Source organism: Oxyura jamaicensis, chromosome 15 (genome assembly GCF_011077185.1).
Source record: "Oxyura jamaicensis isolate SHBP4307 breed ruddy duck chromosome 15, BPBGC_Ojam_1.0, whole genome shotgun sequence".
NCBI classification, from domain to species: Eukaryota; Metazoa; Chordata; class Aves; order Anseriformes; family Anatidae; genus Oxyura; species Oxyura jamaicensis.
The window spans coordinates 1405209-1432033 of record NC_048907.1 but is presented as its reverse complement, the minus strand read 5'-3'; the positions used below and the strand labels follow the sequence as shown (position 1 = coordinate 1432033).

The 26825-nt window shown below is 60.3% G+C and overlaps 1 protein-coding gene across 1 annotated transcript; it reads left to right on the top strand.

Annotated features, from left to right (window-relative positions):
• Positions 1-7285: 7285 nt before the first annotated feature.
• FAM222A (family with sequence similarity 222 member A) lies at positions 7286-22781 on the top strand. The gene is made up of 3 exons (XM_035340945.1): positions 7286-7462; positions 10315-10436; positions 20956-22781. Exons 2-3 carry the CDS (start codon positions 10355-10357, stop codon positions 22167-22169), a joined length of 1296 nt encoding a protein of 431 aa, XP_035196836.1. The 5' UTR covers positions 7286-7462; positions 10315-10354; the 3' UTR covers positions 22170-22781.
• Positions 22782-26825: the final 4044 nt, after the last annotated feature.

The window sequence follows — 26825 nt, the reverse complement described above, 5'->3', positions numbered from 1 at the left end:
TGGGGTCGGGGATGCTCCAGCCTCGCACCATCTGCCTCTCGCGGGTCATTTTGCCGTGCTCCGGGCTAGAGCGAGGGCTGGCTCCTCATCGGTGGTAACCAAACACTAATAAAGCCTTAATACCCTGCAGTGGAGAGATTTAGCTGTCAGAGATAAATATTCATGCTGCTTTCTCGGTCAGCTGCGCTCGCACGACAAGGGAGCGGTGGGGGAAGTGGCGGTGGCGGGGGGCACTCGGCAGCAGTGCGAGCCCTGTGCCGTGCCCACCCCGCACCGCTTGTAGCCGTGCATCCTGGCTAATTGCGTGGTGTAAATCCTGCCATTAGTGGTGCTGAGCAGGGGGGGGTCGTTGGCATGGCCTGGGCTGGCCCAGGGCACCCCGCTCGCCTTCGTCCCCTGCTCCACGTAAGCAGCCTACGTCTGCGCATCGCTGGATTTGCTGCGAAGAGCTGGCCCTTAAAGCTGACGAGCGGAAGGCTGTCTTAAGTGGTTCAGGTTAATTAATAGTCAGGGACGTGTCCGTTTGTTAAGGGATGCTTGTGGCAGGGAGAGAAACGAAGCCTCACCCCCATCTTTTGGAGAAAAAGGGAGAAAGTGTTCCCAGGAAGGGCAGGTGCTTCCCGCAGCTCGGGCACTGACCCGGCACCGCTGAGCCCCGCTGGGGGGCCCGGAGCAGTGCCCGGTGTCCCTGCTGCACGTGGTCCTGGTGCTGCCGTCTACCACCCTTCCTACCGAGCTGCGGGCCACGATTACTCCAAATCCTCACAAAAGCAGCTCGGGCTTCCCTTGAGAAGGAAAAGCCAGGAAGCAGCAGCGAGCGGGGGCGCACAGCCCCGGGCTGCCTCTGCTGGAGGCTCGGTGGCGAGGGGACACGAGTGCCGTGGGGCCACAGTGGGCACAGCGGAGCCAGGAGCTGGGGTCCCGTGGGGGACATGGGACGTGTCTGGTGCACGGTGCTGGGGGCTCCTCTCCTCCCCGAGGAGCAGCCCCCTCCGGCCACGTGCTCCGGCTTTCCCGGCACAGACCGGGTGGAAGCGGCAGTTTTTCAGCAGCTGTAATGCTTGGGGATATGAGAGATTAAGGTTAGTGACCATTTTTTAACTCAATAAAGGGAAAGACAAGCTGGAGTCTGCAGTCCAGAGATATAATTAGTTCGCAGCAGTGGTGCTTTCTTGATTTAGCTTCAGAGAGCAGAACAAGACAAGGATGTTATACCCAATTAGCAATAACATACAGTCTGAGCCTCGCTAGGTGAGATAACGAGCCGCTTTTATAGCTCTTCTTTACAGACTTTTTTGGGGGAAGGAGAGGAGGAGGGGGCTCGTGCCTTGATTTCTTCTCATCTGGGAATAAATGATGGGTCCGGGGATTCCCAGAGCCGAGCGATGCATTGGCCGTAAATAGCCTGGAAAGGTGCGGAGCTGTGGCTGGCCCCGAGGGCTGAGGGATGACCCCAGGACCACGGGGCTGGGCAGGATCCGACCCGGGGAGCAGGAGGATGGTGTCCATGTCCTGGCAGCCCCGAGCATCGCCCAGGCTGACGGACAGCACGTGGCGGAGGGTGACTTGAGGCAGCGCCTCGTGCGCCTGCGTCAGCACCACAAATGGCACCTCGAGGCAGCCCTGGTTTGTCGTGGGAGCCCTGAGCTTTACGAGGGGACGGCCGATAAAGCAGGGGCCGTGCGCACGCCGTGTGAATGTTTCCTGGCTGCTCGCCGTCGAGTTTATGGCCTGGGAACCCACGGAGCTTCGCCTGCTGCCGGGAGGGGCGCGGGGCCCCGCTGACAGCCAGGCTTCGTGGCCAGGCGGGTGGCATTGCTGTCACCTGCAGCCCCGTCCCAGCGGGATAACCGGCTGCCTGCACCCCGTGGTGCTGTGCTCCCGTTGGCCGTGGGTTTGGGTTTTTTTTCCTCCTGTGTAAACCCAGGGGGCTCAGGGCTGGGGATCCCTGCGTGTCTGGCACCGGTGCCCCGTCCCGTGGCCGGGCTCGGAGCCTCCCGGTTTGGGTTCTGCCTCCCGCTGCCGTGCCGCCAGCACAGGGCATGAAAAGGACGTCCGACAAAGCACCCCGCCCAGCAAGAAGTCTGTGATGAAAACTCGGATTAGGTTTAATTAATCAGCTTCTAATAACGGGCTCTGCTGCTGCATGCGGGTTTTTTGCACGCTGCTTTCCTGTCTTTGCCCGGCAGCCGCGCGGGCAGCGTCCCCTGCCCCAGCCCATCCCGCACCAGGCTCCCCTCGTCCGCCCTGGCTCAGGATGCGGCCGTGTCCTGGGGTCCTGGGGCAGCGCTGGAGCCTGGGTCCACCCCTGGTGCCTGCAGCCCCTGCTGGGCACTGTCCCCACGGGGACAGGGCTGGGGACAGGGCCAGGGCCAGCCCGGCACAGCTGGGAGGAGCCGCACAGCCGCTCCCCGGGCCGTTAACGCACCGCAATGATCATCAGCCCTCGTCGTAATCATTAAGACTATTAGAAAGAAATGTTCGCTTGAAGCTAATGTCAGACTTTCTGTTCTGCTTTGCAAACGCGCACAATTAATGCCAATCAGCTGCGGGAGGAAGCCAACTCGCAATCATGTCTGCTTCATCTCGGCTGTCAGCTGTTGCCATTCCGTGTTGTACATTTTCATACAATTGCTATAAACATAAAAGGGAAACTCCGCGTTCTTCAGAGGGCTCGTGTATTGTTCTGTGTTCATTTTAATTACTCCGCATTCAGCAGCTCATCTGGCCTCGCAGAATAGGCAGGAGAAAGTAGGCCTTTGTAAAACAAATATATAAATCTTGATAGATGCCTTATTTTCCTATTCAGTGGCTGCGTTGCATTATCTACGGCTAAATAAGAAAAGCCTGTTTAATTTTTCTTTAGCGGGAGCTTTTTCCGCCCCCCCCTACTCCGCCTCGCTCCCCCCGCAGGGGCTCGGGCTCGCTCCTCTCCCCGGGGAAGGCGTGCGGCGAACCCCGAAGCGCGGGGCGAGCTCCGGAGGGGGGGAAGAGCCGGAATTGCTTGGCCGGATGGTGGCATAATCCTTGTTACAAAAGTACACATCAATTATAAGAATTCCTACAGTAATCTCAGAAATCTATCTTTTCTGCCGAACTGGCTCATTAAAGAGCGCCATTCATTTCCGTCTCTCCGGGTGAGGAGGGTTTAAATCCCCAGAGCTTTGTATTACAGAATAGACTCAGGGTGACGGACTCTCTTTAAATATTAAAAGAAAGAAGTTGATTTTTTTTTTCCTCCCTTTTCCTTCCCCCCCCCCCCCCCCCCCAGACTCGCAGCACAGACGAAGCATAACTTAATTAGGCGAGGGCGGCGGGCACGGGGGGCCGGGAGGGCTCTGGGAGCCGGCGCGGTGAATAGCCTCCCATCTGTCGGCGGGGAGGCGCGGGGCTGGCCTCAATGCATGCTTTGAGGGCCCGGCACACTGAAAAGAGCCGCGGCGGTGAAAGGAGCCGTGGCGGGGTCTGTCCCGCGGCCGCCCCGCAACCCCGGGCTGTGCCACCACCGCCGCGCCGGCACAGAGCCCCTTTGTGTGCCGGGGGACGCGGGGACAGCAGCGGCCGGGCCGGGGTCGCGGAGGGTGCGGGGCAGTGCGTGCGCCGCCGCCGGGCTCTGTGCAAACACGTTAATTTGTTTTCTTTCTTGCCTTGCCTTTCAGGGTAATTGGTTGCATTTGAAGCCTTTGTGAAAGCCTTTGATTATAGTAATTTCGGCAGCGCGATCTACCCTGGATTCCTTCGTTAGATTCTTTCACAGCTCCGCCACTCGGGGCTGTAATTACCGCGCGGCGCGCGCCTGCCCTCGCCGTGCGCGGTGCCGCCGGACGGGCGGCACGGGGCGGCCCTGGGGGAGGCCAGGGGTGCTGGGCACCGTGGCCGGACACGCGCCGGGGCTGCCAGGTCTCGTGGCACACGTGGAGCCCCAGGTCCCCAAGCTGCTGCCAGCTGTGATCACATCCCCTCGTGCCCAGGTCCCTTTGCTGCTCCGGGGGCTCCCCGGGAAGCCGTGGGCGTTTGGGCTGTTCGGTGCCATGTGTGTTGCCACAGAGGCGTGCAGGGTCGAGGCACGGTGTTGGACTGTGGGATTTGGTTTCTGATGGAGAACAAGAGGTGAAGGGCGGCCTCTTTGCTGGTTTTGTTCCCGTCCCACGTAGCGACTGCCTTGGCACGAGCGTGTGCCTGTTCCCGCAGCCGACACGTGCTCGGCCGCTCCTCCCCACCTCTGGCTCTGTGCTGCCGGTGTGGGCGATGCTCCTGAGCCTGCCCGAGATAAGCCCTGGTAATCCAGCACGTGCTGCCTGCAGGTGTCCTACAGCAGCTCCCCACGGGACAGGGACCTCCCCGGGACCCAAACTGTCCCGACCCGACGCTGGCAGAGTGCCTGAATCCAGCTGCAGCAGGGCTGGGGATGTCGAGCGGGACGGCCATGGGGTGCCATCGGTGGGTGCTCAGCGGGAGCATCCCCAGGGCACGACCAGGCTGCAAGGAGGATGTCAGCACCAGGAATGGAGACCCCAGCTCAGCACCCGAGGGGGAATGGGGCTCGTGCAGCACCGAGACACAGAGAGGTTTTGGGGGCGTGGGCAGCAGCACGGGGACCCTCACACCGCGTCCCAGCCCCCCCGGCACGGGGATGCTCCTGGGGCCACAGACAGCGCAGGGGCACGGGGCTGCTCCGCTTTCCAGAATCATCATTAACCTGTTAGGGAGAGCTGTTCCCGCTCACAGCTAAAATAGATCTTTAATCTCTGCCCAAAATAGCTCATTTGACGAGAGGCCTCCTTAAAGCTGACACATAAATTTAACCAGGCCGCCCTAGTCCTTCGCGAGGATGTCTGCGAATGCTCAATAGCACTTGAATTGTTTTTTTTTTTTTTAATTCCATTGTTACGTACACATCTGATACCTTATTTCTTCCATCAGGTCATTTGTAACAGTCAGGAGGCAATTTACTTCTGTCTTCTGATTCAATTTGCGCTCCGTGCCGCCGTTCCCCTGCGCGGGGCTGGGCTCGCGGGGTCACCCCCGCCTCTGTGGCCCCGTTCCCGAGCAGAAGGTAATTTTGGGGGGTTTCATGCTCATTTTTCAAATGGGCTCTCTGCCCGTGCGGGTCCCGCTCCATCTCTGGCCCTGGCAGGGCGCGCTGAGAGCTCCCTCCCGTTGCTTTGCTCCTCAGACACTCGGGTGCTTGTTGCGGCTGGCACGACGTGATGCTGGGGCCAGGCAGCGCCAGGCTGTGCCGCAGCCCCCGTCCTGCGTGCGCGGGGACGAGAAGGCACCGGCAGGGCACGGAGCTGTGGGGGAAGCGTCCCCGTGGCCGTCGGTCTGGCCTGAATGCTGTTCTGCAGCCTCGGGCTGTTCGTTGCCACCACGCGAGCTGGGCAAGCAGCAGGAAAATGAATAAACGTGAATAAACCAGGTGCTGGGAACGCCCTGAGCTGGGACGCTCCTCGCGGTGGGGCCTTGCTGTGACGAGCTCCAGCAGGCTGCCGGGTGTGAACCCAAGCCCGGGGGCTGCGGCTCCGCTCGTGGCACACCGGGGTCCTGGCTGTGGGGTCCTGGCTGCGGGGTCCTGGCTGCGGGGTCCTGGCTGCGGGGTCCTGGCTGCGGGGTCCTGCCACTTCTGGCACCGCTCCCCGGTACAAACCCAGCTCCCGGCTGCGCTCAGAGGAGCTGGTGTCGCTTTAAGATCCGCGGGTTTTAGAGATCACAAGAGGGGTTAGAGAAAATTACCCTTGACTCTGACATGCTAATGTAATCTCTAACCAGATCTGCAGCGCTGCAGCTAAAATTGCTTTTTAGATTAACATTTAATTATTAACAGGGCCCCCTGAAAGGCCCGGGGCTGGAGCGCGGAGGGGAGCGGGGCACGCTCGGCTCGGCCGGCCCCGACGGAGACGTTCGCCAGGCGAGGGGAAGGTCACGGGCGGCCGGCAGCGGCGCCGTGCTTTATTGCTGCCCTCGGCAAGGTGTCGTCAAACTTTCCTCTGTATTTTATCTCGTGCTCCCCGTGATTTACCGCGGGGTGACCTTTCCCGTGGTAGCTCGTTCCCGCACCGGGCCGTGGGTGCTGAGCGGTGCGTCCTTCTGCCCCCGCTGCGGCCGCCTCTCCCCGTTTGGGGTTGAACAGAAACCTCCTGCCTGTGCCCAGGGGTCCCCATCCCTGTCCCCATCCCTGTCCCCATCCCTGTCCCCATCCCTGTCCCCGCTGTCACCTCCCAAGCCCACGTGGCTCTGAGGCTGCCCTGTTCCACGCTGCCATGCTGAGCTCTGGTGTGGCTCATTTACAAGGCTCCGTAGCATCCCTGTTCCTGCCCCCTCCTCATCTCCCACTCCCCCAAATCCCCTTTTTATGTTTTTTTATCCCAGCTGGCTCCCATTCCCCAGCCAGGCCGCGTGCTAGGGACGGGCTGCGTGCTCAGCTCCGTTAGCGCCCGGGCAGGGATGCGCACGCTGCGGCGGCAGACACGACCCTTTCTTCTCCTAACAAGAGGCCAGCTTCTGCAATCCCCTTTATTCATTGTTCTGCCGAGGCGAGCGGCACAGACCCAATTCAGGCTGAGACTTTGAAAGTTCCCTTTCTTCCCCCACCCCCCTCCCGTCACATTTTCTTTTATCTAAATCCTCGCCTATGAAAGCCTCTATCGACAGCTGCGCTGGCCTTATCTCGCTGGAGGGACCTTCGCGGGGCTCTCGGAGGAGATAAGACCGTCTTATCGGCCTCTGATGTCAGAGAAGGTGCCAAACCCTTCTGTCATTGGAGCTTTAGACACAGAGGGTTTTTTTTTTTATTATTATTAAAGTCACAAAGACCTTGGGTTTATAAATAGTCCGATGGAGCGATAGGGCCTCGAAATTAGCAGGCTGGGGGTGGGGACGGAGGCAGTGGGAAAGGGGCTGGGGAAGGAGGAGGAGGATGGTTGGAGCTGGAGGGATGCGGGGACGCTGTCCCCTGCCCGCAGCCACTCGAGCAGGGCTGGTGGCAGCCCCGGGTCCTGCACTGCCAGCTCCTGCTCCCGGCCGTGGGAGCGGGGATGGCGCCGGGTGACGAGCGGTGCCGTGCCCCGTGCCGGCGCCGTCTCACCGCAGTGACAGCACCTGCTGGGGTCTCGCTGGCTCGGGGCCAGCCTTGTCCTTGTCCCCATCCCAACAGCACCCGACAGAATGGATGGAGCGGTCCCCGGGCCGTTGGCATGAGCATCACGGGGCTGTTGGGGCCGGGTGGCTCTTCTGTCCTCGCCCCCTTGCACCCCCAGCCCGGGCTGGCGGTGGTGCAGTGGCGGTGCCACCAGCCCCGGGGCCATGGTCACGGGCTGGGCAGAGGCCGTGCAAACTCGGGGCAGGGCAGCAAAACTGCTGAGTGTTGCCTTTCTTGCCGTGAAAGAGCCAGAGCAGCTTGAACTAAATCGGATCCTGCTGATTGGAATTAGTTCAAACGCAGATGGAGCTAACTAAGCTGGCGGTAAGCGTTGGAACAGCGCAGTGTCCAATTCCCACCAGCTGATTCAAGGGCTTTTCTGGACGGCATTAGCGAAATGCCACGGAGCGGACAGATGCCTATTGTGCGGGGGGCCCGGCCCCCTGCTGCCTGCGGGGCCGGGGGCGCGGGGCCGGGGTGCTGAGCCTGCACCCGTGGGTGCTGCTGGGCCGGGGAGCGCCGGGGGGGTGCTGAGCGGGGCCGCGGGGCCGGGGCTGCGCGTGCCGAGCCGGGGACCTCGGCAGTTATTAAGCGTGTGCATTAATATGGGGTGAAGCTCAGCTTAGCTGTCTAAAAAATTGTCTGCGCTAAGAGCTGCGTGACACTGGGCGACGGGGGCAGAGCTGTGATGGGAATTAATCGCTGCCTTTATTTAGGTTGGCGTGCGGCTCCCGCGCCGGCGCGGCTGCAGCGCCGCTGCCCGGGGTGCGCGGCGGGGGCAGAGCCCTGCGGTGTCCCGGGGGGGGGGGGTCGCGGTGCCCTGCGGGGGGGTGGCAGCCCCCTAAGGGACCCCGGCTGTGCCTGCAGCAGGGTTGGGACCATGGCTGCATCCTGCCCAGGTTTGGGGCTGGTCGGCCTCCCCGCTCGCTGCTCCGTGGGTGCGTGCCCTGCCCTCAGCCCCTGTCCCCGGGGGAGCAGCGGATGGGGGACGCACCGTGACCCCCGCCTGCCACGGCTGTCCCCAGTGCCACCGTTTGCGGCCGCTTTTACGGTCTCAGCCTCGTGCCAGGGGCTGGCATGGCACGCGTCCGGCCACGGCACAAGCCACCTGAGATGGGGGACAGGGACAGGGACAACACAGCTTCCCGGGGAGGCACAGGGACGGAGGTGACGTCCGCCGCTAATCGCCCAGATGGCGACAACCCGCGGGAGGTCAGCGCGTGGGAGAGGCTCGGGCACGGCTCGGGACATGGCAGGGGGGGTCCCAGCCCTGGGTCACCCCGCGGTGAGGACGCGGCCACCACCGAAACTGGCCGGTGGCTGCGCGCGCCGGGAGCGGGGCTGCGCGACGAGCCCCCAGTCCCGGCGGGGAGACGCGAGCTCCCGAGCAGTCAAGTGCGCTCAGGCTGTGAATAAGAAGCACTTCATTCTCTTTTCAAACTGTATAATTTCTGCCTGATTGTAATGGCATATTTTAAAATTACCAGAAATCGAAGCCAGAAAATGGATACGGCTGCTTTTACTGCGAGCTGCATTAACAAAGGATATGTAATGCACGAAATAAAAACACCTCCCTGCCCCCCTCCTCCTTTTTTAAGACAGTAATAGGAGAAAATTGGTTTTGAAACTGAATAAAAGTCCTTTTCAGAGGAAATCATTTCTTTCAGGGTACCTTTGCTGAAAGTAAAATAGTGAATAATGAAAGGTGGTTACATGATTGTCTTTCATTTAGAGAGCGCTAGGACAGATGGAATCTGGGAGAAATGCAAGATTGGAATAATTGCATGGTAACAAGGCGCTTGTTGTGAAATTAGTATCTTAAGAAAGTAGTGAAAAAGGCTTTTACTCATGAATACTTCATTATTAGGAGAAAACAGCACAATTTGGGTTCTCCAGACACCTGCTCGGTATTAAATGACTTCCTCCTCCCCTCCTGCTCCTCACACCTTTCTCTGTCGACTCTCTCCATTTCCCAAACTTTGCGGCGGGGCCAGCCGGGCGCCGCCGTGTCCCCGCAGCCCAGGGACAGGACGGGAGCTCAGGACCCCATCCCCGTGGAGGAGCAAGCGCACGTCCGCAGGCATCTGTCAGCTGAGAGGCGAAGGCGAGCAGTTCCCAAGGCCTGTCCATTGTGTGCAGGGGGGAAAATGATATCTGTAAAGGCTCAGACGGAGCCGTCAACCAGGTCGCGCCGTCGGGCGGGCTGTGGCCGGGGCACGCTGGCTCTGCGGGTCCCCATCCAGCCCCTCTTGCTGGGTGCCCCTGGGCGATGCTGGTGGGGAGCTGCTGGGGGTCTCCCGCCCAAACTGGGGGGCACATCACCAACCGCTGGTGGTGACCTGCTGTGCCAGCGCGTGCCCAAGGGCACTGCGCCGCTCCCACGCACCCCGGCACCTCGTGCAGGCAGCAGCCGCGCCGCAGGACCCCTGAGCACCCCGAGCAGGCGGGATCCCATCCGCTGGACACGGCAGGAGGACGCTTCCCTGCGATGGAGCAGCTGAAGCGATGCCTCCGCCGTGATATCCAGCCCTGACACCCAGCCATCGGAACGTTTCGGCCGGGAGAGCGATGGATCCAAGGACGGGCACCGCTGCCGGGTTTGGCTCCCTCCGGATGTGCAATTAGCAGCAGATCGTTGGCGGAGATGACTTTGGCCTGACCCTTCCTGCTCTTCCTGAGCAGATTTTGTTGCATCCCACGATCCCGAGTGGGACTTTGACGCCCATGGACACATCCCTGCAGCGCGGTGGGGAGGACACCCCGATGGCAGCTGCTGCCGTCCCCAGCCCAGGCTCAGGGCTCGGGGAGCACGGCGCTGGAGCTCTGCCCCGAAGGACGACGGGGAGCTGCTTGGTTTCCTGCAGGAAGAGCAGAGAGCGTTGCAGGGAGCACAGATCACCCACCGAGCCCTTCATATTTATTTTATACATCTTCATATTTATTTAAGGCTTCCATAGTTATTTATTTATCTCCAAAAGAGCAAAGGGCCCTGCGCAGCGTGCACGCCGGCGGTCGGCGCCGGAGCTCCCAGCCTCCGCTGAGCGCAGACTTTGCCCGGCGGTGCGAGCGGGGGGCACGGGCGGTGTTTGCGGGCGGTGGGCACGGGTGGGGGGCACGGGCAGTGTGTGCTGGTGGCCGGTGCCCTCCTCTGACCGCCGTCTCCCTTCTCTCGGCAGCACGCGGGGCGGCGGCGCGGCCGGCCGGGACGCCCGGACCATGCTGGCGTGCCTGCAGCGGACCCAGAACCCCCCAGGCCAGCACCTCGCCTGCCCCAACAAGGCGCTGGAGCCGCGCAAGTGTAAGTGGCGGGGCGGTGGGGAGGGCACACGTGTGGCATTGCCCGCTGCCCCCCGGCATCGGGATGCGCTGGGGTCCGAGCCCCTCCGGAGCCGAGCTCGCGCCCGGCTCCTGCCCTCCCTGGGGCGCCTGCTCCCTGCTTTGATGCTTCTTGTCTTATTGGAAAAGACATTCATTTAACTGATAATTAAAAAGAGCAGGAGAAGCGGGGTTATGGGGGGGGGGGATGGGGAAGGAGACGAGATAAGCAAATTAAATTGGGTTGCTCGGGCTGATAAGTGGAACTTTGGAAAATTTTGCGTGGCTGCCTGCAAAGCGCGGCGGCAGACAAAGCTCCATACCTGCTCCGCAGCCTCCCGAACCTCCCAAGCCTCGGCGTCCTCCCCTCCTTCCCTCCCGTCCCTTCCCCCCCCGTAATTACTTTCCCAGTTTTGCTGCGGCTCGCCTTCCCGACGAGCTGGCCTTTCAGATAAGCTGTAAACTAGTTACATTAAAATGGGTTCCAAAAGGTCACTCCAGTAAAGCACCTGTCTCTCCCAGCCTTTGTCTCTCAATCCAAACCATGATTAAATGTATATTTAATGAGCCTGCTTTAGGCAGGCGTGTTTGACCTCCCCGGCTGGGAAAGACGCATTAAGATTCTCAAGTGATGAATGTGTGTTTTAAAGAGGGGAGTGGATATTTTTCTGCTGGTCTCAGTTGGATTTTTAAACATTGCAGGCTGAAGACAAATCAGCTGCTAAAGCTCGGCTTGTTAGTGTGTGACAGCCCCCAGGCATTTGTTTAATGATCTGTGTTTTCCCACAGACATTTTCCCCCTTTACCTGGGCACCCCAGCACGGCTGGCACGGGGTGGCACCGGTTTATGCCCGGTGTTTGGATGGCCCCAGGGTCTCACAGGGGGGACAGGGTTTATTTTCTGGGTGAAGCTCCCCAGGACTGAGCGCAGCGGGATCGCGGGCAGAGGCACGTGGCGGGTTCGCTGGTGGGGACGTGCTGGTGCCTGCAGGGCCTCGGTGGTCCGGGGCACGTGGGGTCTGTGCCCCCCGAGTGGTTTGCACCCCGGTGCCCACTGGGGCTCCCCGTGGGCTCGGCGAAGCGGGTGGGCGAGCGCGTGGCCCTGCACGTCCGTGTGCTCGCCTTGAATCCAAGCTCGCGGTGCCGCTCGAGTCTCCTTCCTATTAGTGTCTGGAAGGAAAATGAATGTTGCTCTTGTAAAATTATTCCTAATCCGTCATGCCTGAGCAGCGGCGCAGGGCAGGCGCGAGGGCTCCGGCTCCCGGCGCTCCTCGTTGCCACGTGCTAATGAGCTCGGCTGTGCCCGCAAGGACGGGACCCACGGCGGGGAGCCCGGTGGGGTGGCCGGGGGACCCCACGGGTTTGGCACCAGGCTCTTTGTGCTGCTCCTCACGAGGTGCCAAGGTCAGGATGCGCCCCCCGGTTCCCACAGCGTGCCCAATGCGTGCCAGTGGTGGCTCGGAGCTGGGGGCTGCCTCAGCCCGTGGGACACGACGCTGTGGAGCATCCCCCGGGGGGGACCCCAGGCCAGCAGCGACCACAAGGGGACCATGGGGTGGCCGATTGTGCCCCCACCCCTGTGGCAGGACCACGCTCACCCCAGGTCTCTGGGGTTTGTCCCCCATGGCCCTGGTGCGGGCCGTGCCCAGCTGCGCTCCCCCAGCGCGCTCGCTGCCGGCCAGGTCACCTTAATCAAAGTTTAGCTGACCGTACGTTTCCGCTCATTATGGGAAAATGCAGCCTGTCTCTCTCCTCTCTGCCTCCTGCTATGTCAAATTAAATTGCAGGTGACATTCAGGGCCACGCATCTGGGTTTGAATACAATTTTCCCTTCCGTACTTACGGCACCTGCGGCACGCGGCATGGGGAGGAGCCGCCGGGCTCGCCCCGAGCCTCCCGCTGCCCCCCGAACGCCCGCCGAGGGATTGGGAAAAGATAGCGCTCCCTTAAAACGAGGCACAATTTAGAAGTGCCTCTGATTACTTAATTTGCTCCTGAGTATCTCAGTAATTATCTTTATGGGTCTTATTTCTGTCCTCTGGCATTGTTTCTGTCGATATTAAATGAGTCTGGCTCTCGGCACGTTGGCCGTCTGGCCCAGCACCACTGTGAAATCCTATTACCCTGCCGGTGCCGCTGATTAATTTTTGTACCAATTTCACATAAAAGGTGAGCTGACTAATTGTCCTGCCCGTGCTGGGAGCTGATGGCCCAGCACCTTCACCCCCTGGCCCTGCCCTGCGTTCCCCCTCACTCTCCTGCCAATTCCTCTCCCCGTTCCCGGTGCCCCGTGCTCCGGCACGGCCGGCTCCAAGCGGGGGCATCCCGGTAAAAGCTTCAGGTGACCGCACCACGGTGCTCGCGGCAGAGGCCGGCTTCCCTCACCGGGAATCCCAATCCGTGCCACGAGCAGGGCAGTGCTGTGTCCTGGAGGCTGCGGCAGGATGGTGCCCCGTGCCCCCACTGCCTCCCGCGGGGCGCAGGAGCCTCGGGAGAAGCAGCATCCTCAGGAAAATCCCACCTCCAATTAGCCCCGGCAGGCCGGTCCCTTTTGATTTTATTCCATGTGCATTACAGGAATCCTGAGCTTTATTTAAATTATAAATCAAATAACACCGCTCTCGCTTTGGCCAACCTCTTTGCCTCGTTTGCTGTCCGCAGTGCTGTAGCGATGGCTGATACTTAATTAAACGTTACTTTATCTGCGCCCCCCTCCAGCCTGCACCGCGCTGCCGTCAGCGGGCTGGGCGGCGGGGGGGCCCTGCCACGGGCTGGGATCGATACGTAGCCGGCAGGGATGGGGAGCTTCCTGAGCAAAACACTCTCCTGCGTTAAGGAGGGAAATATTTCCCACTGTGTGGCCCCGAGGGGAGCTGGCTGACACCCCCCTGCGGTGGCACCTGGGGACGTGGCCTTTGGGAGCCATGGGAAGCGAAATGTCCCAGTGGGCGTTAAGGACAGGGACACCCCCAGCTGGAAACCGTGGCAAGAAGGATGGGGCTTTGTGGGGTCGCCAGACCCGAGGTGGGGGAGGGCGAGCGGCTCAGGGACCCCTCGGTCCGCGCAGGGCCGGGCTGGGTGTTGTGGCACAGGGAGGATGAGGAGGGCTGAGCCCGTCCCTCCGAGCGCCAGGGCCCCGGAGAGGGCTGCGGCACGATGCCGTGTCCTTGCTTTGATGCATCAAAGGGCCGTGCAACGAGCCCACCTGTTTCTGGCACATCAAGAGCTTTGCTGAGCTGTGTTTTCTTCCTCCTCGCCTGCTCCCTTTTTATTTTTTGCAGGTGCTTTTTAGAAAGATGAGATAACAAGTGCCATTTGTTTACCGAAGCCTGCTGAGGAACAAAAGGGGGTTGACGCGCTCACATCAAACGCCACTTTTTCCGTAAACATCATTTTTGTGTGGTTGTTGGGCTCGGAGCCCAGCCCCGGTGGGCACGGTTTTGGGGAGGCTGGGGTCAGGCCAGGTTTTGGGAGGCTGGGTAAGGCCAATTTTTGGGAGGCTGGGTCAGGCTGGGCATGGCCCCGGACGTCTCGGCGAGCCCACAGCGTGACTGCGCACGCCCCGGGACGCACCCACGGAAACTCAGCCCCGAGTGATAAAACTGTTTAATTGCATCCGGGATAAAACCACATTTAATGGCTTCTCATTACCCAATTCTACGTATTCCAAGGGCATTTTCATTAAAGTCGCTGCAGCAAAGCTCTGCTTTTGTACACACCCATAAAATATCATTTTAATTTCATGAGGGGTTACACATGAGTGAAATAAGATTAATTCTTTCATTTTCAGTTTCTGGAAGGGATCGGTTAATGATGGTTCTGTGTATTTATATATGTGCCATAAAAAGGAGTTCAATTAACTGCCATGCCCAAAATGTGCTGTTGACTTGCACTTTCCCTGCCGGGAAACGCTGCAGAAACACTTTTCGATCGGTCGCGTGTGCTGGGGGAGATGGATGGATGCGGGCGGTGTGCTTGGGGCGTGGGGGAGGCTCCCCAGGTGACACCCCGTGGCCATCAGGGACACGGGAGGGATTTTTGTTCTGCATCCAAACTTTTCATCGCTGCTCTTTATTTCCCAGCTGTCGGGGGGGTTTCAGCTACCGGTGCCTTTGCTGGAGCCGCGGGAGCTCCAGGAGCCCCCCTGGGTCGTGGGCGCAGCCGGGACGCGCTGCTCTGTCGGCTGCACCACCGCCGGGGGGCTGGTGCCATGAGAAGTGTGGTTTTTAAAGAGATCAGAAATTAATTAGCCATTGTTGGCAAGTACTTCACCCAAACAGCAGAGCGGAGGGGCTGGGGCGAGCTGCAGTCCCCTGGTGGGGCCCCTCCTGCTCCTTGGGCCCATTGCTGGCCGTGTGGTAGGGTGGCACCAGGGTGGCACCAGGGTGGCACTGGGGAGGATTTGGGGCAGCATCGCGGTGGCATTTGGGGTATCCTAAAAGCGGCATCAGGGTGGCACTGGGGCGGCCCCGAGATGCCACTGGGGCAGCGTCAGGGTGGCATCAGGGTGCCACTGGGTTGCAGTCGGGGTGCTGTCACGGCGGCGTTGGGGTGGCACCGGGGCGTCCCCCCACCCGCCCTCCCTTTGCCCGGCCGCTGGACGCGGCGCTGTGCGCGGTGCCGCGGCGGCGCGCGGTGCTAATACCTCGGCGAGGAGACAAATAGAAAGTGACACATGTGTGTGTAGACTGGTATTTGTGGTGACGCTTTGACTGCAGATAATAAAGTGCTCGCCCTGAGGTGATCCAATTCAGCAAACGCCTCGGCAAAGCCGCGCGCTCCTTCAAGGGAGAGAATAAAGGGGAGGAAAAAAGGCCCGTCTGAAATGACATGTCAGCCTAAAAAGGGAACGTGTTAATGGATGAATATCTCGGGATGGCAAAGCCCTGCTCTTCCCTTTGTGCTTTGTCATGAATTTTGTTGTCTTTGCACATTACGGCTCCTGCGCGGCTGCCGCTCGAGGTTTGCCACCTACGTTTATTCAGATGGATTTCTCCGGCTATTATTCCTGTAGTTGTTTTTAATTTAAGCCCTCGGAGCCGCTGTGCGTTTTTCTCTCGGCTCCTCGTGCGGGGGCTGCTCTGCGGGGGGAGGCTTTTGTCCCGGCACCGCGCGGAGCCGCACGGCAGGGCCGGGGTCCTGCAGGCGGGGGGCTCCTGAAGGTGGGGCGCAGCCCTCTTTTGCTGCACCCCCCCCGGCCACCCCCTGGGGCCGCGCTGCAGGGGACGCCGTGGGGACACTGCGTGCCCTGGGAAGGGCTGGAGGGGGGCCGGGGACCGCGCAGGTGCAGGCCCCCCCCCCCGCTGCATCCCCGTGCCGCGGTGGCCTCTGCGCCACCCATCCTGGGGACACGGTCACCATAGAAACCGCCGCACTTCAAAGGGTGGAAAATGGTGAAATCCGACAGGGAAGGGACGTGCGTGGCGGGGGGCAGCACCGCTGCCCGGCTGCGCACCCCCTGCCCGTCCCCGTGTCCCCACGTGTCCCCCCCCAGTGCCCCAGCGCCAGCCCGGGGGCTCTGTCCCCAAGGCAGCTTTGCCAACGGGGGCCCAGACCCCATCATCAGGGGCTTCATTTGTTTGTCAGACGCACCACGTTTTGTTTGTTTCCTTCCAAGTGTTGTGCAAATATTTAGGTTTCTAAAATCTGCTCGCAGTTTTGCAGAGATAAGGGGGTGGTCGATGGTTTTTAGAAGCGTCGGGGATGCTGGGACTCCCCTGCTGGATGGGGAGCGGGGCAGCCTGTCCCAAAGCCAGGGCGAGCTCTGGGCTCTTGCGGCATGCCCCTCACCTGGGGAGGGCAGAGGGGAGGCTCCCCTGGCCCTGAAGGATGGATGAGGTTCCCCACTACCAGGCAGAAATATCACACACGAATCCTGGCCTCTGCGATGCCTGCATCCACCTAATAACACCCCAGGCTTCGCCTTGCGGTGCGGGGCAGAAAACCCTGGTGGTTTCCCCCTTGGGAAACCCGCCCCTGCCCCGCTTGTGGTGCTGGGCAGCTCCCCGGGTGCTGGGCAGCTCCCCAGGACAAACCTGCCCGGGAGGCACCGGGGGGCAGAGTGGTGGCACCGAGGCTCGGGGGGTGCCAGGCTCCAGGCTCGGCTCCAGCCTCTCCAGCTCACGGCTCTGCCTTCTGCAGCGCTGCGAAGATTTGCTGCCGAGATTAGTTTTTTTTTTCATTTGTAGTAAAATACAGTCGTGCTTCCGATGTGTAAAAATAAGGGTTGTCCCGCCTGATCTTGCGGAGGAGCGAAGGAATGGAGGCGAGGGAGGGAGACCAGACCGTGATCCCGCGTGGCTGTGGCGCTGCTGGGTGCTGCCACCGTGTCCCCGCTGAGCCCTTGCCCAGGACTGCGATGCGGCCGGTACCAGCCCCGGGACATCCCCCCATGCACCCCAACATCCTCCTCGTCCTCCCCATCCAGGGCAGGGGCACCCCAGGAGCCCCCCCTGCAGCAGCACAGCCCCAGGGCTGGAGCCAAGCGCTGCCGGCGTGCCGGGAGGCACAGCTGAGAGCAGGGCTCGCACCCGGCGTGGCCAGGGCAGCCAGGGGGTGGAGGAAGCTTGGTGCTCGGAAAAAGGATCTGGGAAAAGATGCTGCTTTGGTCGGGGACACCCCATCTCCACGGCACGGCTCCTGGATTCCCAGAACGCCCGCGTGGCTCCGGTCGGACATTTTGCACCAACTCCTCCGCTCGGAGCGCGGCAGGGCTGCGGCCGCCCGAGTCCATAAACAAAGATTTATTTTGGATCGCAGCGTTGTTGGGGTCTAGGATTTAAATCTGTGTCTTGAACCGAGTTTGGTGGCCAATTTGCTAAAGTAAAAAGTTGTTTAGCTGGAGGCGTAATCTTATAAGCCTATGCTGCCATTATAATGGCTTCTCATTTCTGCCTAGCTTTCCAATAATGCTTTGAGCAGAAGCTCGGAGAAATATAAAAAGCCATAGGATTATTACTGCGGGCGATGCATTTTCCATTTACAGTAATAAAATACTGAAGAAACAAAACAATTTAAAATTCCAATAAAATTCAAAACAAATCTTTGGCTGCTGAGCAGATTCAATTATTTAGCTGTTATTGAGTGCAGGCTGGAAAAATAGAGCAGGTCAGGGAGGGAGGGGGGACCCAAAGCTGGCTGCGTGTCGCCTTCATCCAGGAAAAGGCGAGCGGAGGTGGGAGACGGCCCGTGGCCGGCGAGAGCGTCCACTGGGAGAGGTGATGAGTGGTGGGTGCCGCAGGAGGCCGGGGGCTGCGTGCTGCCATCTCGGTGTTGCCCTTCGAGCTCCGGCGAGGCCGGGGAAGCTCAAGATCTCCACGAGCTTGGGATGCTCATGGCAGCGAGCCCTCGAAGCTCCGGAGCAGGAGGTGAGAAGAGGGCAGGGGAGCAGCCACCACCGCCTGCCCTCCTCCCGTGGCCGCACCCCTGCTGGTGGTTAGCACTGGCACCGCTCGCCGGGGGAGCGCACGAGGGCTGCGCCGGCGCAGGGGGGGGGGTTACAACGCATGCCCCCACCCTCGCCGCGACGTCCTCGACGTTTGGGGTTCCAGGGGGGGGGGGGGGGGGGAGAAAACTGCCGGCGACCGGCTGAGCATCAGGCGGGCTGTCTGCGCCTGACGGGTGACGGCGGTGATTCGGGAGAGTTTGCATCTCGCAGTAATTACAGCCCGTTAGAAAGCAGTAATTACTCCGGAGAGGGGGAGCCGCTTACCAGCAGCGCGCACGAGCGCGCCAGGAGCCTCTTGGAAATTGGTAGCTCTGTAATTTTCCCAGTGGGGGTTTGGTGCGTCACCCTGATATGTGACAACACACTGAATTTGTGACTTGTCACATCCAACCCAGCTGGTGTGAAGAAGGCGACAAAGGAGGCTCCTCGCTTCCCCCCTCGGCGAGCTCGCAGCCAGCACCCCCCCCCCCCCCCGGGCCCCGAGCGGGGCGATGCCACCGACGTCGCCCGCGGACGGGGCTTGGTGACACCGGGGCGCGGGGCCATGCCGCTCCCTCCCCCGTCGATCGCCTCTTTTTTTTTATTTTTGCTCAGAAAGGAGCATTCTCCTTCCTCCGTGGAACGGGTTCATTAGGGATTCTGCAAGTGTCACCAGCTAATTAGTGTCATGTTAATTGAGTATTCACGATGCCGCCACCTCCAAGGGCAGCGGTGCCGGCATGAAGGGGAATGCAGACGTGCGTCGCTCGTGGTGCCGGCGGCCGTGCCACTGGGCAGAGCCCCCCGGCTCGCTCACAGACCCCTGGGTCACGGGGATCCATTGCCCCAGGGGGGTTTAACCCAGCACGGGCGATGCCCCAAGGACGGGGAGGTGGCAGATGCACTGCGTGCCCTGTGGCAGCCTGCCTGGGATGCTGCGTCCTGCCGTACGGAGCTGCGGGCACAGTCTCTCCCAGCAGCTACATTAAATCCCGCTCAAAGGCCCTGGTTTTAATTGGCTTAATATACTCGTTAATAACAATGTCTATTTAAGACACCTGTAAAAAGCCCATAACATTAACTTAATGGGAGAAATGCCTGGTGAATGCTCGTCCATTCTGCCTTTTAAATTACTGGGACATCGCCTTAATGGGGAGCACCGAGAGCAGCGGCGGCCGGCCGAGGGCTCGCTCCCCACAGCCCTGTGAATGCTCCCGCCCTCCACGGGGGCGTTGTGCACCAGGCCCTTGAGGTGTGAGTGCCCCAACCTCCCTTAAATACTGCTTTTAATGCCAGGCCTTGCTCTCACAGACACACACGTGCATGCAGCGAGGTCGGAGCAGGACCGAGGCAGGCGTGGCTCCCCCGTTTAATGAACTGCCCTCGTTAGGAGCTCCTCACGGCACAGCTCTTCTGCAGTGACCTTGACACCCAGCCTCCGAAATTGCCTGGCGGTGAGGGGCAGGGCCCCTGGGAGCACCGGGACTCCTCGGTGACACTTGGCCCAGGGTGGGCTGAGGATGGCTGGTGGTTACCCAGTTGTGCCGGCAACTTTTTGGAGCGATGTCAGTGCTCGAGCTCCCTTCACGCTGGGAGAAGTGGCGTTGGTCTGTGGAACGGGCATTGGACAGAGCCTAGGGACAAACTGGACCTGGCCAACTCCTCTGAGTCTAGGGAGGGGACCTCACTCCTGCAGCACAGCCAGCCCTGGGCAGCTTCACCGCCCGGGGAGCAGAACCGGGATGCTCAGCAGCCGTGCGGAAAGATGGGCCCATCTTCATAAAGCATGTGTGAAATGCTTATACGATGTCTTTTTCCGTGCCATTACTTTTACTGGGATTGAGGATTGCATGGCGAGGCGTGCGCCGGCTGCTGCTGCATCCCTGGCCCCGAGCTTGGAGGGTCCCTGCTGCTGCCCCGTGCCACCACCGTGGCCACGGGAGAGGTGGCAGCGAGGCACAGGCACCGCCGTGCCGTGCTCACTGGTGTGCTCGTGCAGAGCAGGACTCCTTGCAGCCTGGGGAAAAACATGTTGGGCATGTCAGGAGAGGAAATTTTGTGAAACGGAGCTGGAAATAATGTCCCCATTACAGACAACGGCAGCTCTGCTCGCAGAACGGGGACATCTGTCTGCTTCGCCTCCTTTTTATTGGTGTCACCGGTGGCTCCGTGGCCATGCGGTTCCTGGCGGCGGGGGAAGGACGAGGACACCTTTCTGGCTGCCACCAGGAACCCGAGCCACTGGAACCCCCTGGGTCAAGCACGTGGGCACTGGGACGGGGACCGTGGGCCCCCACGTCCCCCAGGGTGCTTCACAAAGGACGGGGAGCCAGCGGCACCCCCCGCTGCGCGCATGTGCCGGCCTGGATGTGCATGCGCACGTGTGTGCGGAGATTTTAAACACCTAATTTATTCCATCTATTAGATAGATTTTGTAGATTTAATCATTTTCACAGTTGGTGGCTCATTGGATACTCAAGATAAACTCCAAATGAAAGTATAATGGGTACGACAAATGAGTTTTCACACCAGAATGGCAGAAACTTGCTTGGGAAAGAGTTTGAAAGGAACAAAAATATATACATATATAATTTTTTTTTTCTGCGGAGGCTTTTGCTGACTACAGTAGGTTACCACAGTTAATTTCACCAGTTTTGTTCATCTGTAAAATTGCATAAAAGTGACATTTTTGTGCTCATTATAGGAACTGCTGATTTATGGCTGGTAAATGCAATGCTTTTCCATTTTTGGTGAGGTTCTCGTAGCAGCGCAAAGCACCCATGAAATTGCTTGTATAATGTAGTTTAAATCCAATCTCGGAGAAAGATTCCCCCGTTGGGTAAAGTGACATTTCCATTCTCCACACCGAGTTTATTTTAGGCCACTTAGAAGTGACTTTATAAGTGAGAGGGGGCAGGTTTGTGCCGTGACCTCGTTTCTGCCAAAGGCTGGCGCCGGGAGCCGGGCGGGGGGTGCCGGAGGAGGAGGAGGATGAGGAGGGTGAGGAGGAGGGGATGAGGCTGAAGGGCAGCCGCGGGTCCCGGGGCCGGACTGACGCTGCTCTTTGCTCCCGCAGGCGAGACGGCGGCACCCATGCATTCCCCACGCTACCCCAGCCCCGCCGAGCTGGACGCCTATGCACAGAAGGTGGCCAACAGCCCGCTGACCATCAAGATCTTCCCCACCAACATCAGGGTCCCACAGCACAAGCACCTTAACCGAACGGTCAATGGCTACGACACCACGGGGCAGCGCTACAGCCCCTACCCCGTGCACGCCAGCGGCTACCAGGGCCTCCTGGCCATCGTCAAAGCCTCCGGCAAAAGCGTGGTGAAGAACGCGGAGGGGAAGCGGACTAAGCTGTCGCCCGCCCAGGCCGGCGTCGCTCCCTACCCAGCCTCAAGCACTTTAGCTCCAGGCCCTTCCTGCGCCGGGCAGCTGAGCTACCACGGCGGCCAGAAGCAGCTGGAGGGCCCCGTGCCCCCCAACGTGACGGTGGCAGCCTCGGCGTTGCCGCTGGCGGGCAGGAGCCTGGCGCTGCCTCCCTCCAACCTGCCCTCCATCCAGAGCATCATCTACCAGCTCAACCAGCAGTGCCAGGCCCAGGGCTCCCAGCCGGCCTGCCCGGCCCTGGCGGGCACCCACCCCAGCCCGGCCAAGCACGGCGCCTTCCCCGCCGGGGCCTACGCCGGCGCCGTGCTGCCGGACTGCCGCAAGGGAGCCGAGCTGGCGCTGGGCTCCAACCCGGCCCTGGCGCCCAAGGCGAGCCTCTACCCCGACGGCGTGGACTACCTGCTCTGGCAGCAGAAGCAGCAGCAGCACCTGCGAATGTACAGCGGGGGCGGCAGCGGCGGCGGGGGGGCCCTCAGCAAGTCCCCCGAGGCTTGCGCGGGCACCTCGCGCCCCTACGGGCCGGGGGCGGCAGCGGCGGGCGAGAAGGTGAGCTCGTCGCCCTTGAACTGCATGCACGGCAACTTCTCGGTGGGGCAGTACTTCGCGCCGCCCTGGAACAGCGTCCTGGTGACCCCCAACAGTGACTGTTACAACCCGCCCGAGCTGGGCCCCGCGCCCCGCGAGCTCGGCGTGCTGCCGGCCGAGGGGCTGCCCAGCAAGACGCTCTGCAACACCTCCATCCTCAGCAGCAGCCTCCAGTCGCTGGAGTATCTCATCAACGACATCCACCCGCCCTGCATCAAGGAGCAGATGCTGGGCAAGGGCTACGAGACCGTGTCTGTGCCAAGGCTCTTGGACCACCAGCACGCTCACATCCGCCTGCCCGTCTACAGATAAGGAGCGGCTGCTTGCTCTTCCCAAAGCCAGGGCGACGGCCGGGACGGCGGCCGGGGGCCTCCGGCACCGCGAGGCTGCGAGACCGTGGAGGCCAGGGCGGGGTGATGGGGGGGGGGGACGGGGTTGGCTACCGAAAGGGGGTCCCGGCGCCCCGCAGATACTGGCATTTAACCGGGGTCGTCAAACTTGGATGCACCCGAAACCCGCTGGAAGCCAAGGATGAAGGAATGCTTGTCTATATAGCTCAGAAATCATTTTATTTCCACGAATGTGAACAGGGAATCGCTACGAGTTGCTGCTATCCAGGGAGAGGAGGCTCCGCTCTGTGCACGGGCGTACGCGCGTGCCCGGCCGGATCCGCACGGCGGCCGGCCCCGGGGCTGCGCCGCAGGCAGGGTCCCCGCCCGCGAGCGCCCGCGCTCACCTTTAGTTGAAGTCCATAACTTGCACTGCTTTGATTAAAGCTAATAACTGGGGACAGTCTGGAGGCTATTTAAGAAAAACACTTGAAAACTTGAACAGATTTTTGGATTGTTTTTTTTTTTCTTTTTTTTTCTTTTTTTTTAGTTGCCTAGAGCGTGCATCTCGGGGTGGCTGCGGCACCGCCCGCCCCGCTCCCCTCGCCCAGCCCCACCACGGGCGAGGGCAGGAGAGGGGCGAGCAGGGGCTGGGGTCACCCGGAAAAAGTCCCACAGGGCAGCCGAGTCCACAGGACCACGCCTAAGTCTCAGATTTCCAAGGTTTTGGGTTTTTTTGCTTTTTTTTTTTTTTTCCTGTCAATTATGCCCTTGTTCCATTTTCGAGGCAGGCAAGGAGACGTAGGATCACATCCAGTAAGGCACCTAGCCGCCGTGCTGGGGTGGGATTGCATACTTCCTTTTTTTTTTTAAAGCAGTTCAAAAACACTCATTACGGTCCGTTATTCAGTATGTGTAATTATGTGTTTAACAGATTTATTCATTTAAAAAGGCTCCGCATCACAAAATACAAAGTGTTTTGATGTTTAAAGGAAAAGGAAACAATACCCCGATGAAACCCAAGGTGATTGTGCTCAGAAAAGAGGTACTGTATCCCTGAAAGGCCTGTTCAAGCACTAAGTGCATTTACAAATCTCTGAGAATGTTTTTTTTTATACTAAAATTGACCATTATATTCTACTGTGAGAAGTGCTGTCTGCACTATATTGTTTTAAAAATGAGAGAAAACAAACGAAAAAAAAAAAAAAAAAAAAAAAAACAACCACAAAACCTGCAAGCTGTGTGTCCGGATGTTGTTTTTCCCAAAGTAAAACCAGGATGTCACTGGACGTGTGCTCTGCATTTTGTTTGCTTGCTGTGGCCTCCCCGGTGCCACCCCAGCCCAGCCGGGGACACCGGGACACCTCTGCCCACCCCGGCTCCGCTCCTGGCCTGGCTTCGCCCTGGAGATTTTTAGGGCACGGAGGAACACCTATAAATATCCTCCTAACCACGCTGATCCATTAATCCTTCCCCGGTGCCAGGCGAGGCACGCACACGTGTGCGGGGCCGCCCCAGTGCCGCCAAAGCCGTGGGATTAGGGGCTGCGGCCCCGAGTGCACCGCGCGCGCAGCGGGGCCAGGGGTGGGCGCTGGGACACGGTCGTTATCCCCCCAGCCGTCGGGTGATGCAGGCGGTGGCACTGGTGGCATCTCTCCCCGGCTGCTGAGGGAAGTTGTTGGCAGCTTCCCGTCCCAAACAAAGAGCCGGTTGCACGAGGATAACAGTACGACGACCCGAGCTGCGTGCCGTGCCGGCGCAGCCCCCGCAGTGACATATGGCGTGCCGTTATCCTGGGCCGGGGACGGCCAAGGGGCTTTAGAGCTGGAACAAGAGGGCAGCCACGGCCAGGGGAGCCTGATGTCACTTTGTCACCCTCGGACCGTGGCTCCCCGCGGCCGGGGGACCGTGCCCCGTGCTGTTCTTGGCAGTGCCAGTCGCCAGGATGCTCACCACCACATCCTGCAGGAACAAGGACGGAGCCATCGCTGTCCCTGCAGCCACCCAAAGGCCACCACGGCTCCGTCCACCTTGTTGGCTCTTGCCATTCTGCAGGGCGCGTGCTCCTGCCGGTATTTATGGCGTGCCAGGAGGGGACCGCTCCGTCACCGGCAGCGCCGGCCTGACAGCCAATCAAGGGAACAAAGAGGGATTGGGACAAAAGGAATTTTTCAGAGGTTAATGTCACTTGGGGGGGGGGTAAGGGAGGCGGAGGGAGTGCCATTGCCTGCTTTGAGCATTAAAATCAGAGCATCTGGCAGAAAAGATTTGCTTAGATCTTTGTCATTAAAAGGCTGCCACGTTCAAAGAGACGTGAGGCTGAAGCACGCGGGTGCTTGAAGCAGCAAAGGTGGGGTCCCGCTGTGCCCAGCACGGCGCGGGCTGGCGGTGCCAAAGGGACAGCCGGCCAAAGGGACACTTTTCCTCCTGGCAGGCTGGGGGCAAGCAGCAGCATCCCGGGGACATCACCCGCAGGGACACCTGCCAGAGACGGACGGGGAACCACAACGGCCCGGCGGGGACATGCAGACCTCGTGGCCACGCTTCGGTTTCCATTCCCAAGCACAAATCTCATTACCAGCATCGCCAAACAGCGCTGAGACCAGGCTGGGGCTGTGGTAGCTGGGACTGGCCCCTTCACCTGCCCCTGCAAAGGGGCTTCCGTGGGAGCGGGGCAGCTCTCGAGCGGGCAGAGCGGGGTGCAGGGTCCCCTGTGCACCCACACACGTGTACGTGCCTACAAGTGGCCCCCCTGGGGGCTCGGGGCCCCAGCAGAAACTTCTCTGCTTGCCGTTTCCCCACCGAGGGGGAATTCATTAGCGATGCCTCTATCATATTTACCACCTCACTATAAATCAGGGCGAGCGGCTGGGAGTGATGGCTCGATTCATCTTGCAGGTCTCGAAGTCATTACATTTCATTAGGAGGTGCTCTGGGTTTTTATTATTTAGCAGTTTCATTCGCCCCTCAGATAGATCCGTCACTGGAGGAGGATTTCACTCTACACGGGAAGACTTCAAATGTGTAATGCAAAATAAATGTGTCCCTCGTTAGCAGCCGCCCGCCTCCATCAAGCACTCACCCTGCGGGGCTGGATGGGGAGGCACGGGTTGGTACCCGAAACACGGGGGGACACGAGTGGGGATGGGGCAGGGGCTCACCGAGATGCGTCCCAGCACCCCGGGGCGAAGCCACCTCCACCGCAGCACCCTCACACCCTGGCGGGGGCAATGATGCCCTTTCTGATCTGCAAATATCTCTCCATTAAAAGAATAATAATACTAATTTTTTAGGCAGGCAGACGCGAGGCTGATATTAAACTTTGCAGCCGCCTTTGCTGGTTGAGAGTGAGGCGAAGAGACAGGCGATATAAATTGCACGGCTGCAAAAGGACTTAAAAAAACCCATCTCTCATTTTGATTGATATTAGCTTCACAAATTAAGCTTTAGATTTATCTAAAAATAAATTTGCTTCCGCGCTCCGCATTCTGGATGACAAGTGCCTTTCTCTTCCCTTTGTTGGGTTTGTCATCGCCGGCACGGCGCTGCCGAGCGGCAAGCGGGGGGCCGGGGGGGCCGTGCCCGAGCAGATCTGGGGGGGTCAAAGGGGCGAAATAACCCAGAGGGGCGGCAGGGCAGGGTGAGAACGGGGCAAACGTACACCCCGAGGCCACCCCGCAGCCCCCAGCGTGGCAGAGGCACCCCGTGGCGTCGCAGGGGGCACCCTGGGGTGTCACTGCCGTGGCCGCGGGGTGCCCATCGGCACCCAGCCATCGCAGGGAGCGTCTTGAAGGCGCAGGGGGCCTGGGGGGAGCAGCGCTCCCACCCCGCACATCCCCAGCTGTTTAAAAGCCGTCACAAGCCCATCCCTGCACCTTCTGGACTTGAGAATTTGCACGGTGGGGAAAAACGTGTTCGATTTCCAGTGACACTGGAAAATCCCGTGCCCGTCACCGAGGTGGGGTGGGGACACGCCGGGTGCCCATGCTGCCCGGCCAGGCCTGGTGTGCCCGACGGGAGGGTGCCACGAGGCACGGGGAAAGCAAAGTTTATCATTTTCAAATAATGTCTCCCATGAAAGATGGAGCCGGCTCAGCGCCTCATTTGATTATGCAGCGTGAGCCGAGAGCTGAAACCTCAGCCTCTCCTAAGTAGTGATAATGAAACTTATTCATTCCCTCACCCTGGGGAAATACTTAAACCACAATATGAGAGATATATGTAAATCACATTTAAACGGAGACAGTGCAGTTAAAGCTAACGGCGAGTAATCAAGTCGGAAGATGAAGTGCCCCCTTTTCTGCTATATCATTTGCTCAGCCAGCCGGGCTGCTCCCACGGCCCCGCGAGGTGTCCCCGCGCAGCACAACACCCAGCCAGCGCTGCCACCGAGGGGGTCCCTCCCCGCTCCCCCCTTGCAGCTGCAGGGTGATGCAGGGGTCGTGGCGGGGGGACAGGAGAACAGGAGGAGCCCCCCCAGGGAATAACACCCAGTGGGACAGCGGGGCGAGGGCTGGCAGGCGTAGCGGTGCTGCCCGCTGGCCTCAGCAGCAGGCGGGCAGGGGGTGCGCGGCGCCCCCCGGCCTTTATTTGATCTGCCCGCTGGCTCTGACCCGGGTAAGAGGGGTCCCAGGTCCTG